General features: G+C 38.9%; 2 protein-coding genes across 6 annotated transcripts in view; one reads left to right on the top strand and one right to left on the bottom strand.

Moving 5' to 3' along the window:
- Positions 1-67: 67 nt before the first annotated feature.
- Positions 68-8183, bottom strand: LOC103399973 (ubiquitin-protein ligase E3A-like). 2 transcript variants are annotated; one of them, XM_025054135.1, is made up of 11 exons: positions 8051-8183; positions 6607-6654; positions 6223-6488; positions 4954-6134; positions 3967-4111; positions 3611-3816; positions 3005-3169; positions 2368-2523; positions 2205-2278; positions 1945-2088; positions 68-787 (listed from the first exon to the last, which is right to left on the bottom strand). In XM_025054135.1, coding segments are annotated over exons 2-11 (2460 nt in total). In that variant the 5' UTR covers positions 6609-6654; positions 8051-8183; the 3' UTR covers positions 68-666. The 2 variants fall into 2 exon arrangements, with proteins under 2 accessions (XP_024909903.1, XP_024909902.1); XM_025054134.1 differs by having other exon boundaries at positions 7872-8180.
- Positions 8184-9048: 865 nt separating this feature from the next.
- Positions 9049-18620, top strand: part of nme7 (NME/NM23 family member 7) — a 16066-nt gene continuing 6494 nt past the window's right edge. Inside the window, exons 1-9 of one of the 4 annotated variants that reach the window (XM_025065598.1) lie at positions 9049-9142; positions 10003-10049; positions 10495-10596; positions 10851-11017; positions 11204-11314; positions 12672-12722; positions 12808-13012; positions 13097-13202; positions 17618-17682. In XM_025065598.1, coding sequence (XP_024921366.1) covers positions 10041-10049; positions 10495-10596; positions 10851-11017; positions 11204-11314; positions 12672-12722; positions 12808-13012; positions 13097-13202; positions 17618-17682 — 816 coding nt within the window. In that variant the 5' untranslated portion in view covers positions 9049-9142; positions 10003-10040. Of the gene's footprint in view, positions 9143-9165; positions 9480-9912; positions 10050-10494; positions 10597-10850; positions 11018-11203; positions 11315-12671; positions 12723-12807; positions 13013-13096; positions 13203-17617; positions 17683-18620 lie in introns of those variants that run through there. The other 3 variants (XM_025065589.1, XM_025065594.1, XM_025065600.1) reach the window with 3 other exon arrangements.

Genomic DNA, 18620 nt, shown 5'->3' with positions numbered 1-18620 from the left:
TGCACATTTGTAAAACTGCACACACTGCTGTGCAGGGAACGGCACTTCAAATGCACACAACGCACCGTTAAACACCAAACCTTGACAGGATGTGAAAGTCTGACTTGCAGAATCAGTCAACACATTCTGAAACCTGAGGCCAAAAACCTCAGCTCAGATTTACTGTTTCACAACACGCAAGGTATTTGTTTCAAAAACAAAACGAAAACACGCACCCGGACAAAGATATACTTTAAAATAGGCTTCGAGTGAGACGGCGCTCACACTGGCAGCAAAGTGTATCCGAGAGGCTACTTGGCTCAGTTGTAGGTAAAAAAAAAGAAAAAGACTTTTCCTGATGTTACCAAACTGGTAATCATAAATAATGAGCACCATTATCCACTCATATTGTTAGGTCGTCTCTGAGGACTAATTCGAAGTACTTCACTTAAAACAGACAATTAAAAAAAACATGCTGGCATTACCTAAAATATCGTAGGTAAGTGCACTTCAGCGTTTTGTAAAAGCTTTGTTAAAACCCTTGAATCCGAAGGGATGCTGCATTATTACATGGCACCTTAACAAGTTAGGCCCAGGATTACTGTACTGTCAAAGACAAAAACACAAAAAATACTTTAATTCTCTTGCAAAGCTCCCTTTGTTTACTAAGATGCAGTAAGAAATCTGTCACAGCATCCCAAAGCCTTTGGCGTAAGTGATGGCCTTGAGGAGTCTTTCTTTCAGTTTTTCTTTGGAGGCGTATTCTGGGAGCAGCAGTGCATTAAAGCAGGTGTGGGAGGTTGGAAGCCTGCGAAAGAAATCAAAACAAGGAGGTAGAAAAAATGATTATTGAAAACATGACGGCAGCTGAGGATGACGGACGGGCTGTCAAACTCAATTTGGTTCACGGGCCGCATGCAACCTAATTAGCTGTCAAGTGGGCCGGACCGGCACAATCATAACATTATTAACTATGAATAGCAATAAGTCCATGTTATGGGCCGGACCGGCACAATCATAACATAGCATAATCATAACACTATGAATAGCAATAAGTCCATGTTATTCCACTTGTAAAGAAGTACAAATATATTATTTATTATTATTTATTCATATTTAATGAAATTTTACAAAAAATATCCTGAACATGAAGTATTTGTGTATTTTTTTTTATTTTTCAAAATTCATCAAGTGGGCTGGATTGAACGGCATAGCGCACCAGTTTTGGCCCCCCGGCCGTATGTTGGTCACCCGTGAGGTAGAAGAAAGCAATGCCAAACTCTGGGTAATCTTGTTGCACTAAGCAAGAATGTGATACATGTTTATAGTTTAGGGGAAAGTTCTGTTCTCTTAAAGTAAGTATTTTTATTTTGTTTTACCATGAGCAGCCTTACTGGAAGACTCTAGGTTAGAATTCCAACTACATTTGACGTTGCATACTGAAACAAAATGTATCAACAAACTGTAAGATACCTGTTAGATACCTGTACCTGAGTTACATCTCCTTAACCCGCTGTTTCCTAACCACGGCGAACATTAGTGAGTTGTGAGAGATCAACAAATGTACCGCGGAAGATAATCCAATTTTGCTTAAAAAATGGTCTGAAAACTTGTTCGCTGCAAATGATTTAGCTATGTTTGTCTATGCTACTGTGACAGGCAGAACCAAAAAATAATCTTCCACTAGGTGGCAGGGTATGGCTATAACAACAAGAGAGACTCAGCATTGTTGACAATCTCTATGTGTCTTTCTTCAATTCCTGCAAACACATTAGCGTTGTGTTCAACTAAATAAGTTAAAACAAGGAGAGCATTTTATTTTATTACATATTCTTGAGGTAACATTTTCATTTGGTGATTTTTGTCATGGTCAAACATGTGCCCTTTGGGGGACATTGACAAATGTCCTGAACTGGTCTCTGTGCAAAGAGTTAGCATTACTACGGCACCGTTTTTTCCCCTCACCTGTCTGTGTCAGAGCCGTTTTTAGTGATAATCATCTTCAGTTTGCCGAGTCCACCGACTGGGGCTCTGTCTGTGCCAGTGGTAAACTGAAGGAACAACCTCTTCTGCTCCTCTCCAAATGAGTGAACGATTTCCCAGAAGTATCTGTCAATGTGCAAAATGCAGGATTTTAAAATGTATCATGAATTGTACACGTACACCACGGTCAATGATATGATATGTTGTAACTGCTGCAGCGTGATTTAATGGAATAATCTCACTTTATGATTTCACTCTCTCTGCTGTAGCCTCCGTCGTATTCTGTCGCTTTCTCCAGGGCTTCAAAGTCGAGTTTCTGTCACATAAGACGGAAATGCTGGTTTAAGTCATGAAACTGGGGGGAGGGAGAGAGGGATAAATCTAGAAATAGAGAACGTCTCTCACCCTGCTTCCACAAATGAGGAGTTCTACTTCCTCAGGTCTAAACAAATACTTGAGTGGAGACTCATTGGTGACCATTTGAAATCCTTTCTTGAAAGCTTTGAACTGTCTTTCCACGCTCTTGTTCAGTATGTATTCAGTATACAGATCCACAAACTCCTGTGAATTACACACACAAACACATTGGTGGATGAAATTCTATCACGTGTGACAAAATAACCACACACACCTCTGCATATATATATATATATATATATATATATATTAGCAGACTAAACATTGACTTTAATGTGTGTTTCAAAAAAATCTTCCTTGCTCTCTGTTTTGTACTTTTTACTTGCTACTATTACACACTGCAGCTATTTCGCAACTTTTTCTTGTCCCATATGATACTACTAAGTTGGAGTACCTGCCAATACTCAATGTCGATACAGATGTCAATCCAATACCTGGTGATAGTGTCCCTATTTGCAGCATGTTGCTCAAAGTTAAATGGAGATATAGTTGTGTTTTTTTTCAGTGTTCAATTCTTTAACTTTGACCAATATCAGACCGATGTCGTTCGAGTCCAAGTGTTGGCTCGAGCCCACCCTAGTAGTTACATTGGCTTCTTTAATGAAAGAATTGCTTGCAAACACACCTGTCTGTTCTCATTAGTAACAGGGATCTGGTCGCCCTCCTCCTTCAGGTCATACAGTACTGGATTTCCAAAGAGGTCTGTTTGCGATATCTGAAAAGTTAGCGCCATGTCTTCCTCCACGTTATCTGTATAGTCAAGCAGTTGCTTCAGACTTTGGTGGAGAACCTGAAACGGAAAATAAAACGCTCAATGTATGCAACAGCATTAAACAAACAAAGAAATATAAAAACATTTTAAGAACTTTTTAAGCTTACTTAATTTCTTGATGGCACCACGGAAGGATTAATAATCTATCTATCTATCTAGCTATCGATCTATCCATCCGTTAGTCTATCTATCCAGCTAGCTAAACAACTATTTTTTAGTCACAAAAAGTATGTTATGACCTGAGGAAACGGACAGCTACCAGAATTCCACCAAGATAGAATCAGTTCTTCCATAGAAGGAAGACGTTTTAAGACTCGTGCAGACTGAAGGAAATAGCTTTGATATTTTAAAGTAAAGATTCTTTTTCAAATTTTCTTAGGACTTCCCCTCACATACAGTTTTTTAACTACTTTGTTTGATAGAACAGATTTAAAAAAAAAAAAATATATATATATATACTGGATGTGAGTCGGACAGGTCCAAGAAGGTCCCTTTCTTTCCCATTAGTTTCCTGTAGACCACCATTGGGAAGTGGACATCCAGGATGCAGTTGTTGTAAATGGCCAGTCCCATGACAATGCCTACAAGAGTGTACTGTGCTTCGTTCTCAAGTGAAGAGGAGTTAAACCAGAAGAGCTTTGTGTCTTTGTCATAGGTGAACATTCCTGTATGAAAAAAGACAAAGAGAAAAGTTGGAAAAGTCAGTTTGTAAGAGCATTGATCCTCACAATCCTCACAAGTGTCCCAGTCTATGTTATCTTTCTATCTTTAAGTCAAATTCCGACACTGTAAATCCACTCTTTCAACCGTCTCACCTATATCAAGATTGAAAATCTCCTCCAGCACCAACAGAAAAAACTCTTTCGACACCCCTCCCTCATCTACTCCTTGCTCCCCCTCAAATTCGACAAACAGCTGCTTCTTGAGGTCAGAAGGGTTCTCCATGCAGATCATCTCCAGCTTTAACACAAAGAAAAACAGTTGAACTTATTAAACTGAGCTCCCATTAATAAAAAAAAGTTGTATTTGCCAGTATTTAGGGGCTATACACTGGCAAGCCAATTCTAGTACACATTTGATATGATCTTGCGGGCCAAATATAATTACACTGCGGACCAGATTTGGCCCCAGGGCCTGAGTTTGACACATGCGTTATAGATGAAGTCTCGCTCCCATTGTCCTTTGAACCAATCCAACCTTGGCTATTTTTCCTTTTGAATATCAAAAAGTAATTCTTCATCGGTTTTTAAATTAATTTTGACAAACAAATCAAAGTGACATTTCACTTGGACTTCGCAAATAATAATATGTGTCATAATGTGCCAGAAATAATAATAGAGTCTAAAAGATCTATTTTCTAACTGAATCCATGAACTGAGTAAAAGAATAGGAGTCAGTGAGTAATAGTTTTAAGTAGGGGTGTGCGATAATATCAGCCAATGGATATTATCGGCCCGATATTAGCACAACATCTGTAAGAATTGTTAGCGTTTTTTTCTCCTACAATGAAAACCCGATAACCCAATGCCTAGGTTTCGTTAAATGACAGTGAAAGTCACAAGATGGCAGCATCCAGTCAGCAACTCATACAGTTGTTTGTACAGATAAATCAATAAATATTACCAGGCCTATATTGGTATCGGTTGATATCGGAATCGGAAATTAAGTGTTTGGACGATATCGGCATATCTGCAAAAAGTTCATATCGGACATACCTAGTTTTAAATGATTGTGACTTCAAAGTTAATATCGGACATCTCTAGTTTTTATGATTGTGACTTCCATGTGGTGTGTCAACTCACCCGTACAAGGGCGTCATCAATAATGTGATCTCTTCGAACTTTGAGTTTCAGGTAGGGGTTGGGCTGTTGGCCCTGAACCATGCTGTACAGGGCAGTGAGGCGTCGCTCGCTGTACATTCTGATCCTATTATCGTAGTAAAGTCCTTGATTCTTTGTGATGACGCTGAGAATGAATGGGCAGCTCTGAAAAGAAAACTTACTTTCAGCATTGACCTTGAAGAAGGTGAAGTCTTTGTCCATCTCCACTACATCATTTATTGACTCGTTAACGAAATCCTCAAAGGGAATCAGAGGTTTAATACAATCTATAGTCCGGACTCCCAGTTCTTTTTCCAGGGGATCAAGCAGAGGACGCTTCTTATAGAGCCTATCCTCACCTAGCAGTTCGTGTAGAGAGAGCTCATCCAAGTCTTCGTCTTCATCACCCTCCTCCTCGTTGTGCTCCGTGTCCACTTCACCGCCCAGGATACTTGCGTAAAACACGACTTTTAAACACTGGGTGGCAGTCACCACGGTCTCATCTTCGTTCACCAGATTTTCAGCGTCATATTCGTTACTCAAAATTGTGAATGTGATGACCTGCTGGAAGGTCTCCATTATACGCCTGATGTGTTCTAAACCGTACACTGACCAAAGCCTTGCCAGTCTTGCAAGTGCAGCCACAGGCAGTTTGCTCATCGCCTTGCAGAACTGCGGCAATGCCACTTCAAGGTACTCGGGACTGTGAAGGTTGCTGTTCTCCATCACAATGAGGAAAATGTTTAAATAATCTGGATTCGCTTCATACACATCCAGGTAATCCAGGTCAAGCTCCATATTTGGTGTGAGGAACACAAGTGCGTTCACAAGAGCAGTTTGAGCCTGGTCGTTAGTTAAAAGTCTGTCGTAGACCCTCCTCACGGACTCGAGGTCTATATTGAGGTCGCAGAGGTCAAACTTGTTAAACTCATCCGGTAGAGCGGCCGCGTCAACAGGGGCAGCACCCGTACTCTCCAGTTGGGGTGCAGTCTGGTCTGTTGTTTCATTGGCTGAACTTGGTTCATTCTTTCTAAAACTCTTCATCAAAGAATCTGCACTTGAAAAGACTCTGCCAATGACACGGACCAGGGCAGAGTAGTCGCCTTGCTCCTCACAGAAACTCAGAATCATACACACAGAGTTCTCTGTGAGATAATGAACATCTGCAACAGAACAGTGACTGAATTAAACCATTAAAAGAATAATAAACAAAAACAGGCTGGAAAGCAATCAAATTGGGTCTCGCAGTACCTGAGAACACCTCTTCGGAGGAAGACGGGTCCATATCGCTCATGTTTTCAGCCTCGGAGGTGTCAGATTCTTTCTTGGGGGGATGAGGACAGAGTTTGGCATTAATCTTAAACAACTCAAGCGCTTTGGCGGCTGCTGAATTACTATCCAAAGGTCGAAAGTCATGACATGAAGCGCAAAACTTGTTCGTGCAGTTGCCATATCCGCAGCCCTCGGTTAACTGCCGAAAGTAGCGCTCAATGAGAAGCTTTGCCGTGGTTCTGTTCCTGTGTACAACAGTCCAACAGAAGCCCGGTTACAATGAACCCATCACATGTTTACCAAGCACTGAATTAGTTCTGCTGCCAAACCAGAGTACATGAGTTCTACGATGCAGCGACTTACATTCGTCTGGATTAACGTGTCCTCCTGCAGCACCAAAAAGAAGCTCCTCTGAAGAAAAAGGGGTTTTATGATGATATTTGTTAAGTCTACAATACAGTCACAATAGTCTTCTAATGGGTCCTGTGCACAATTGAGACACTGAACATCTGATTAAGCCCAGGAGTCGGTAAAATGAACTCACTTGATCTAAAACTGAGGAGATCAGGGCAGTAGTTTAAAAGTGAAAATAAAAATATATACTGATTTTTCTTTTTATCAGGGCACAAAGCATTAACAAACAAACAGCGTATAAACAGAGCCTCAAGATGACGATAACTCAAGACTAGTGCTTTTGAGGCAGTGTAAATAACACCTATATGAATTTACTCTTCACCACAGCAATGCAAAAAACTCTACCTCTTCACCACAGCAATGCAAAAAACTCCACTTCCTAGCATTTCTCACATCTGCAAAATCATAACGATGGCTGTCTCAGCATAACGTTTTAGTTTTAAACTAACCATCAATAAGAGGCACTGATAAACTGCACTGCTTACATCTTGAAGACCTATTTTAATCATTTATCATGCTTTTGATTTTTGTTTTTGTAAAGATCATACTGATGAATTTTCCTGATTAGCCAACACACTGACACATCCATTAGTAAACTGAAACAATTCATTAACATTTAAAAACCTAATGTTACAACGTACACTACACAAACAAGTTAACAGTTGATTTATCTGGATTAATCTAGGTTATGACGTCCAGTATTAATCATAGGTGTGTGGTTGAAGCGTGGTAGTTCAAGCTACAATAAAATGTAAATATACTTCCGAACCAATAATTTTGTTTAATTCATTCAAATATGGACGGATTAACTATTGTTTGATGAAACGTGTTAAAAGTATACAAGTTAATGATAAGACGTTACACTAAAGATGCTTTTTAGACTCGAATTTATTCATCTATTACAGCTGATAACAGAACTAACATGATCAAAAAGATAGACAGATAGAAACTTTATTTATATATTTAAACCAAACTTAAACCAGACAGGTTGTTTGGTTTACATACGATATAAAAGCGATGCCAAGATTTACCAACATTGCAGGACCAACTTGATATCATTCCACTCTACTATAACATTTACAAAGGTGAAGCAGTTTAAATAATAATCGAAAATTCCACATTTAACGTGCAGTTAGAGTAGTGACACGTGATTTTCTTAATTAGCTTTCACTGACATGCGAATATTATTCAAACACCATGCAGTGGCGACAGACCTGTGATTCGAAGTAAAGTCGTGTCTGTCAGTGACGGTGCAAAAACAGGAACTCACTCTCTTCTTTCACCTTGTCAATGGCAGTTTCCACTCTCTAACGCTCTCGTTTCAAGCAAAGACTTTCTAACACACTGTTAAAATTACTGTAAAGTCAGAACAAAAACGGGACACAAGATTTACTTTAAAAGTCGCAGATATGTTGCCCCCTGTGCCGTCTTGTAAACAACGACGCCATTTTTCCCGGCATGCAGTGCACATGGGTTCTGTCAAACGTCAAGTCATCAGCCCGGTCCTATGTATCATGGCCTCGCTCGCTTTCCGTAGAACAGAAATGATACATATTAAAAAATAAGCTCACAACTAACAAAAATGTTAACCTATACTGTATTTCAAAGTTTCACAATTTTAAACGAAGCTCAAAGTTTTCATCCCATATATCTCTCGTGTGAAATAATTGCGAAAGATAATTCGGTCATTCAAGGGAAAATAATGACATTATTGCTTGTTGTATGAAGGAATCTGGTTTTTAATTGTGCTCAAAATAATATTATCATCTAACTATCTTATAGTCTTAGTTTTTGTGGAATTTTAGATTGTATTGTATACAATTTGCTGATTTATTCAAAGATTTGTTCAGTATAAAATAAAAGTGCAAAATACTGTGCAAAGTTGAGACGTATAAAAGTGCAAAATACTGTGCAAAGTTTAGACAACACACACTTTGGTTTATAAAGCAATCGAACTCCTTCATTAGTAGCAATAAACACAAATAAATACATTGGGATAGAAAAAATATACATCAATAAAATTTAACCACTATTAGTTTGATCATAGTAAACTTTACCGTTAAGTATTTTTACTAAGTAATGCGTTTTTGAGATATGTAAGTCAGGAAATGGTTAAAACTAACAACTCCACATTGTTGCACGCATAATACGTCATGCGCATGACCCAATCATCCGTAAAATAAACATTGGCCTGCTTCAGTGATTGGTGGTAGCCGAAGATTTCGTAAGCGTAGGCACTGACACTTAAACTCATGTACTTGTATTTAAACGAGTGCTACCATATGAGTATTCCGTGTGGTCGCATGTATCCTGATGTAATCTGTCAAAAAAGCAAAACGACTACAATTGAAGGCACTCACATGATAAGTTAGCAGCAACTCGGAATTATATATATACAGTGATTCTGCAACATGCACTAATCCAGCGCAAAATTGAAAACTGCACTGAAAACTTGGAGCATATCAAAGCCAGGAAGTAATCGAAGGTGGATGAAAGTAAAAGTTCAGTTGACTACGTCAAAAACTATGAAAACGATGAAGCAGTCTTTTCATTTTCTAAACAACTGAACATTAAATTAGTCAATCAGCTTTTGAACATTTTTTGTGATACAATTTCAGATTTTCTTAATATGCCCTTTTTCGTTTCTGTCATGTAAAGCAACACTGGATAAAACGTCTTAAGTTGGTGAATTCAAATTGTTACAACTAAAGTAGATGTCCTTGAACGCACCTTGGCTGTGCCACAGTAACTATAGAAACAATAGCTTATATAAGCAAACGAAAAACAGTTTATCATGTAGCTTCCCATAGTTTATTCCAATGGTAAGTTAAAAAAATATAGTATTTTCTTATTTTAGTCATTATTATTACTACTGTAGGTTGTGGCAGGTCCCTCACAGATATCGAAATTAATTTAACGGATTGTGATACTTGCTAAGCTAAGTATCAGTATAACCACGAAATAGCACTGTCGCCAAGTTGAATATAAGTTTCTTTTGGTAATTCTTTGCTGACTTGGTGACTAAGGTCAAGAATAATTCACGCTATCTGAAGTAAATTAATTATGTAAGTAACGTAAGTATTCTGTTGCAGCTTCGCAGCAGCAACAACTGTTAGCATCAAACGACATAGTGCTACACGTCGACGGTTGGCTGAACTCTTATTAAGTTTTTAAAAAAATGCAAGTTAGTATGTCGGTTTTGCGCGTATTATATCTGTATACTAATTTTTCTGTTTTGCTGTTTTTGCGGCGCAGTTTACTGTGCAATAAGCAGTTGCTAAGAGAAGCAGGTGGATGAGGCTACGGAAATTAATTGTTTCCTAATTGATGATATGCCTTACACAGTAAAGAAGAATTGGAAGACGGGACCTCACTGTCGAAACATGTCAAAGGTAAAACTATACCTGAATTGTCTGATAATAAGAAACGTGAAGCATATAGTATCTGTATCAAGGCAAGTCATGCATTTGTTTTATTTGTATTGCCTAAAACACATATCAGTGAACTTAACAGTTGTAAAATTTGAATTAAATTCAAACTATTCTTAAACGAATGTCAGAAAAAAATGTGAGAAACGTGTATACAGTCAAAGTTATAGTGAGTTTATGTTTACAATACCAAGTAAAGCAGAAAAAAACTTTACACAAAACCCCAGGGTGTATTACTGATGTTCAAGATATACTATTCCTACATTATTTTCCTCAACCAAGGACTTCCAAAATAGAGTTGCAGTTGCAAATACGATTAAACCATACTTACAAAAACAAACACAAAAAAACTGATTGTTGTGCATCTGTCTTTGTCTTGTTAATTTCTCTTTTTTTCCCCCTCTCTAAGGAGGAACGCTTTGCCTTTCTCACTGAGTGGTATGATTCCACTGCTGCTCTCCAGCGGCGTTACCAGCTCATGTACTATCCCAAAGATGGCTCCGTAGAAATGGTAGATATCTCCTGGCGCAGGGTCCCTGCATCCCTTAGTTTTTTGTAGCTCATTTCAAAGACATAGTTACATATTTCACAGAAGGTTGTCAGGCATTACTTAATTCAAATAGGACTACTAACACTAGAAATAAACCTTTTTTCAGAAGTGACTGGGCATAACCCTCTGTGAAATAATCTTGGGTTTTTAGAGCAAAGCATGTTTTGGGTGACCAGTGTAAGAACTAATATGTTTTTCATTTATGTCATTCCTAGTTTGACGTAAAGAACCAGCGGACATTTTTGAGAAGGACAGTATATGATGATATCCAACAGGATGACCTGTTCCTCGGAAATCGTGTGACCGTGTTTTCGCGGCAGCTTCATCTTATCGAATACGCAGACCAGTACACAGCAAACAAATTGGGAATCAAAAAAGAGAGGTGTGATTGGTTACAATATCTCAGAAGTTAGTGTAATGCTGGGCGACCTAGAAGACATTTATTTGACTTTGGTTGTTTGGATGTCTGATTTAATTTGTAATATCTGTAATATCTGTAATATGATTTTCTTCATCTTTAATTTGTATTTATCATCCTATATTGTCTTTTTACGCCTTTGTTTTTCAGAACTCTCGCTATACTCAAGCCAGATGTAGTGACCAAGATCGGAGATTTTCTTGAACTGATTTACTCCTCCAACCTCATAGTGACCAAAGCCAAGATGTCGTGTCTTACATGGTAAGGATTTCTATGTGAAAGGGAGAAATACATTACAGATGTATTTCCCAAACAAGTTAAAGTTAAAGAACTCCTGCAACCAGTTAATTGAATTGTCTGAACTATTTTCAAAATAAAATCAGTTAATTTCATTGTTAATGTTACCCTGTGACGTAAAATCAGTTAATTTCATTGTTAATGTAATCAATTATTTAAAATTGTAATCAATTACACCCCTAGTACAAAGTTGTCCAAATTAAGTTTGCCATTTTCTTGCGTTGCATTGCATCAATTGCATTCTCAGTTAACGTCGCTAGATGGCGAGAGACAAACTTTACCGATTGATAATGGCCTTTTTCCTCTACCTCAGAGATCCCTAGCTAATAGCACTATTCCCACACCATTCGCATTTCTTTTCAAATTTCGGTTTGCTCTTGTGAATTTATTCATCATAGTTCACGCAAACATTTTTCAATCATCTGATACAGTGAAAACTCTCTCCTCTTCAGCCTCCCTTTCAAATCCCTCTATGAGCTTCAAACGGTCCAGAATTCAGCCCTGTACTTCAGCAACTCCACTGGCTTCTAGTTAAATCCATGCATCCATTTTAAAATCCACCCTCATCTGTCAGATCTCCTCCATATTGTCACCTCCTCCCGATCCCTTAGCTCCTCCTCCATACACCCCACCGTGCCCTCTGCCAGCCTCAGCATCATGGGGAGCAGCTGCTCTGCTTTCTTTTTTTTGTTTTGTTTTTATCTTTGTGAAGTGAGCTTGGGCGTCCTGAAAGGCATTTATAAAAAATAAAAAAATATTATTATTATTAATTTTTAAAACTCATTTACTCAGTGTGGAAAATAAATTGCCCACCCCTGGTCTATAATGTTAATGCTTGTTAGTTTACCCATGTATGCATACTAACTGATTTAAATGAAGAGTCTCTGCTCTTACTATGGATTAAATCTCAGTTCTTCATTACGACATTTATTGATTTTGCTTTATTTCAAACATAAACAGGAAATGGAGTAGCAGGGTACTGGAACTGCAATGACCTTTAGTCAAAACCTCGGGCCAAAATCGTCTTGTCTTTAAATGATTGAATTATAATAATATTATTAAATTAACTCTGAACTGCAGCAACTTCTATGCCAAATTATATTATTCAGAGTTAGATTCTTTCTTACAGTGAAATGTTAAAATAAAGATTGACTTTTTCAAATGGGAATTCAAATGAACAAAGGTCACAGTTAGACTTATAATGACATAAGATTATTTACCTATTCTTTCAAATGGGAATTCAAATGAACAAAGTTCACAGTTAGACTTATAATGATGACATAAGATTATTTACCTATTTATACATTTCTTGTTTTTCCAGTAACCAGGCAGCAGACTTTTATGCGGAACATCAGTCAAAGCCTTTTTTCAAGTGAGTGACCAATTTAGACATTATCGTGACATTTATTGCGGCTTTCCTAATGCTACTTTTTTTTTCTCCCTTTAAATGAATGCAGTAACCTTGTGCAGTATGTGTCCTCGGGGCCTCTGGTTGCCATGGAGCTGATGGGTACTGATGCCGTATCTGCCTGGAGAAGACTTCTGGGACCCACAGACTCACCCACACGGCGAGAGTCACCACAAAACGTTCGTTCCCAGATGGGAGCAGAAGGAATCAAAAATGTGGGCCATGGCTCTGATTCGCTCGCTGCAGCAGCAAGAGTGAGAATGTGAATATTTTTCATCTTGCTCATGCTCATGTGTTCTCAGATGTTCCCAACTCAGTGTTATTTTTTTCTTTAATAGGAGCTGGAATTCTTTTTCCCATCCACAGTTGGACTTGGTCCTGGTAACACAGCACGCTGTACAGACTGCACATGCTGCATCATTAAACCTCATGCAATGTCAGAAGGTAAGAAGCACATAAAGCAGAGGTGGGCAAACTTTTTAGCTCATGGGCCAAAATGAGGTTTAGAATTTAACTGGCTGTTCAGTTTTCGGTGGATTTAGAAGGCTGGGCAAAATAATTTAAATATAATATACATGAAAAAACTTCAGCTTTCAAATATCATTTTGCATGCCCCCTGGTGCCGTCAACAGAAATTACAGGGAATTGTTGTATTGCATGAAACAGAAGGATTGACAGCATTGATCAGTCTTGCCATACCTTGTACCAGTGTTTGGTGGACTGAATTGCCGTAGTTTACCCTGGTCTGATATAAGGTATATACCTAAAAGCTCTGAAGTTGTTATATGACAAATATGATTCACCCTCGCTAGTAAATTTATAGGGATTTACTAGCTGAAAATCCATGTAGAGATTGCAAAAGAGAATAGAATCTATAATCTTAAAGTATGCATGTTTTCTTAGATCAAATCTTAACTGGGTTCCCTGGCCTTAAATAGTAATAAATAAGAGGAAAGAATGGTGCACTCCACTTGTAGAAAAACATCCATGCACCCAACCCTCCATCCATCCATCCATACATCCATCCATCCTCATCCACCTTACATGGAAACATACCGTACTTGCTAACTAAAAAAAAGTTTATAACCACCTCACTAGGTTGAATACACTTTGTTTGTTTTTTATTAACAGTGACAGTTATAATGAAAATAACAAGAGTGCCTAATTTGTTCAGTCGATTCGTTAGCGTTTTTGTCCACACGTAGGCACAACAGGGTAGCTGGAATTTTTCAAAATTCCTGACCTGATCCCTGCTAACGGAAAAATACCTCAAGATCCGTGACCTGTGTAATGCGATGCCTCTAGTGCAGAGAACAAGTGTGCACTCAAAGTTGTTGACCAAACTCGCATCCCGCGAACCTAAAGATACAATTTAACTTCCTGAAAAAATCCTAATGACTAGATGTACGTCCCGGAATATTCATCAGCTTTTAGCCTTAAATCCTAATTTCTCTCCAGCATAGTTAGACGTTTCTTTAGCCTGTTGCTAGGCTTATTGACATGACCTTTCCCCACACCTAAATGGTAAAATACACATTAGAGTGCCCTTCCTGACAAGTTCAAACATTTGTCAAAAACTAAAACTTGACACCTTTTTGCTCCAGTCAGTAATTTATAAGTACATTTTCCAACGCTTACACAAAGTGGAGGTCAAGTCATTTGTTCATTTTCCCATAGTTCTTGCATGCTTTTCATACAGATCAAGGAACTCGCCTGCCATTAACATGACAACAACAAGGCAACTTCCTGGAGATTTTTTTCCCTCTCCAAAACAAAGAACATCTTGTGCTCTGGCATTTTCACAATGGAAAAAAAATGACCAGAAATGTATTCCTTAGTAACTCTGCTGTCATTGATTCATTCAATATCTATTACTTTAGTTTCTCAAATTATGGCACCCGTGTCTGTGTGTAAGGAAACGTGAGGAAATTTCATTTCCCTTAGGATCAGATGGGTCACTAAATGCTGCTGTTAGATAGTCTCACACGTGTGTGTGTGTAGTTTAGGCAGCGTGCCCACACACTGCTCCCCGGGCTCTTATAAGCTGCCCACTGTTCACTTTGGTGATGGGTTAAAAACATGTCATTGTGCGCTGTGTCACAACAACAAGTCGTTCACTTTCCTTCCTTTCCTTTAGCATTGTGCAGCGTTTTATGGTGTGGCTTTGGCTAATCAACAGGCTTCTATAAGGGATAAATGGTCTGCTGAAGGGAAGTCCTGTGCTGCTGTATTTCATTGTTGGTCAAACTAGTGGTACCGGTGTACAAATATTGTATAAGAATGATTGCGTTATGTGATATGTTCTACAGGTGGCTGACCAGATTTGACAGTGTTTAATAGCTAACAACATTAGCTTTTAGCACTTTGGGAATTTGTTCTGATTCTGTTCTGAAAACCTAATTATTGCATGTTGGTCCTATAATACTATATACAAGACATGAATGATGGGGTTGTCATTTTTGTTTTTGTGTTTTGTTTGTTTTGCATTCCTAATATCTCTTTTGAGCAGGACAAGTACGGGGGGTCCTAGGTTTACGATGTCCTCGACCTATGGTGTTTTGTGGTTATTTCACCGTCTCCCATAGTCCTCGACCTATGGTGTTTCGTGGTTATTTCACCGTCTCCCATGCATTTATCAACAAAGTCTTGCGCCATCATTCTGACATTGGCCGTTAAAGCTCACGTAATACATTATCTTGTGGCGCTATACACAGAAGGGGGCTTTGTTTACGTTCGCTGGTTGTACGCCATACATTGGATTGTGCTATATTTGCTGTCTTTTGTTGGTGTTGGGGTTTTTTTTTTGGGACCTTTTTGCCCTTCATTATGACTCCCACGCTTAAGTCAGACTCTTCTGATGGGTTTATGTCCTAGATTATGATGTTACCACTGTGTTAGCATAGGTGAGGGACAGTACATGAGTTCCGACTTAATTTGTAAATTGAGTTACATAACTCCCGGCATAAGGCGAGGAGCCCCTGTATGTCGTTTTCCAACAAGAAAGTCATGAATTATATCAGCGGCCTTGTCTACATTCCCATATGTCCCCAAGAAAGACACCTACGGTCATTTCTTCTGTGTAAATAGTTGTGTTTTCTGTATGAAGTGTAACTGTTATCTCCACATGTTTAAAGCGTTAAAGCAAAAATAAAGGCAAGGGTTGGCTGAGGAAAGTGACCATCCCTCACAAACAGGAGCGGAAGGTCAGACTGCATTTTTCATAATGTTTCAGCTTGGCTACACAGTGATTACCTTCAGACATGAGCAGACACCTGTGGCCTGGTCTAAAAATAGTGTCCTGTTCTGATAGGTTTGTTGAGCTGGCCTCACACTGAACTGATTCAAGTCAAACAGAATCAGACATCTTGCCGCACCATCCCCTTGAGGATCACTTGAGGGGCTTATGCGTGCAGTACCTTCGACAACGCCCAGCAGCCAATCATTATGATGAAAAAGAAAGTCGTGGCCTAAAATTCAATCAGACATGACTAGAATAGAGAAGCTTCTGTTGCCAGGCACCTAGAATAGGATCTCCTAGCAACAGCACCAGCTGCTTTTGGGAGCTGTGTTGAGTGTGAGCCTATCTTGGGCAGACTGCTGGCTGTGGAGGGCACAGAGGACTCAGCAAGGGCTTACACAGATATTCCTGTTACTGGGCTGCAGCTGAATGATTACTCACAGGTCTGTACTGAAAGTCTGGATCAAACGGTCGCCTAAAGAATGTATAACCACCGCAATAGCTATCCATTCTCCTTTCTGTAATGATACATTTATGAAGTCAATGATCACAGTTTCACTTAATGATTCAAATGCATTATTATACTCACTGTAATAAGTGCAATCGTACAACCCAGGGCTGCTAACCCTTGGTGCGGGGACTGGCGCTGGTCCGTAGATCACTTGGTACTGGGCCGCAGTGGAAAAAAATGTACTTCAGTTTTACTAATTATCTTGATTCAAAAAGAATCCAGTCATATCCCTTTAGTTTTTTCATTTAAAGATAATTTGTCAATTGTTTTGAAAATTTATTGATGCCACTCAGCCATTACTGGTCCACAGTAACGGCTAATGCCAGTCGACCGGTCCTTGGTTCAAAAAAGGTTGGAGACTGCTGGTCTAACCCTAATGTGTGTGATATGAATGATGTCATCAGGAGTTTAGAAGAAGAAATTATAGTTTTAAAATTTAAAACTTTATTTAAAAAGCATAAAAATGAATGCATATGAATACATTGTGTCTTGTTTATTAATTTGGTGTATTTTTCTTTACAAATCGTTTTCTTTAAAAAATGGTGAAATGTCAGTGAAAGTCCATTATTAGTCATAGAACTAGAAAAACAGAAAAAAGTTCAAAGGTTCTCTATAAAGCGAACACCAAAGAGAACTTATCCTTACTGTTCCATTTAAAAAGAAATTCAAAAACATTGGTGAAATATTTCTGATTGTTGTTCATGACATTGCTGTTCAACTCTAGTAAATACCTCACTAATTTCATAAGAAGTGTTAATTGTCATTGCAGCCATGCACCGCAGCTGTATCTGACAGTTTAAGATCCGTGCATGGCAACAGTGATGAGAGGCACAACTCCCTATCTGTGGAGTGTGGACCTCCAGACAAAAATAACCTCTATGTTTGTAGGATGTCTGTAAGACAATCTCACCATTCTGTGACCAAACAGATCCAAGGTTGTTGTACCGTGAGATTACGCTGGCGCATTTAAAAGATTCATTTGTGGACGGGACTCAAAGTGCCACTGTAACCACAGAGATAATGAATTCAGTATGACTTGAAGCGTGCCTTATGGCATTAAACGCATGTCAAATGTGGATAATGAAGGTCTGTGTTGTGTCGTTTCCACAGGTCTGGCTGGGAAGATTCTCAACTCCATATCGAAGGCTGGATTTGAAATCACAGCACTTCAAATGGTAAAAATTCTTCACTTAGAGCAACTCAAGCTTATTACCAAGTGGAGATGTCATACTTTTATTTATATAACAATTAATTTGCGGTATTAAGTGCTACATTTAATGTATCGTAACGATTCGGCATTCAGCGCTACGGTTCATTTATCGTAACGTTTCGCTATGAAGCGCAACTGTTCATTTACCGTAATGTTTCGGTATCAAGCGCTACGGTTCATTTATCATTGTTTTGGTATTAAGCCCTATGGTTTATTTATCTCAGTACTTCTCAAATAGTGGGGCGGGACCCCCTGGGGGGGGGCGCAGTGAGGTGCCAGGTGGGGCTTGAGGGGCTTCCAATGGAATACACACACTGTACATAAGTGTACCACTGCTGTAATGCTTGAATGATAACAAGCCTGCAGTCACTAGGTGGCAGCATCTCAACATACAGTGGTTTGTACAGGTAAAAATATACATGTTATCAGGTTCTCGTCAGAGAGGGGGGCGTGAAAACATTTCTGTCCCCAAGGGGGGGCACTACAGAAAATGATTAAGAACCACTGATTTATTGTAACGTTTCCTTAATAGTTTGCCAAATCTATGGCAGCTCAAACAGAACGAAAAACAAAGTTACACAACACCTACATGTTCCCACGTGTTGTTTTGTTTTCCGGTCCGTGGAAGTTGCGAAAGAGAGGCGTAACAAAGAGTTACTGTGTCTATTAAGTCCACTTATTTAGCCACGTGGGATTATTTTGGCTATACTGTAGAAGAAAAATACCACAGTGTCATCGTGGATGACAGCTTGCCAGCATTTGAGGTATGCTACAAAAAATTGCGGTGAAACCAGGAAATACATCCAATATGTTTCTTTACCGGCAGGACAACCAGAGTCGTGAATGGTAAATACGCAGTAATTGGATTAAATGACGTCATTGTCATAAAGTCAATAATCGTAC

Source organism: Cynoglossus semilaevis, chromosome 2 (genome assembly GCF_000523025.1).
Source record: "Cynoglossus semilaevis isolate Cse_v1.0 chromosome 2, Cse_v1.0, whole genome shotgun sequence".
NCBI classification, from domain to species: domain Eukaryota; kingdom Metazoa; phylum Chordata; class Actinopteri; order Pleuronectiformes; family Cynoglossidae; genus Cynoglossus; species Cynoglossus semilaevis.
The sequence above is the reverse complement of the archived record's forward strand: the minus strand, read 5'-3'. Positions and strand labels throughout refer to the sequence as shown.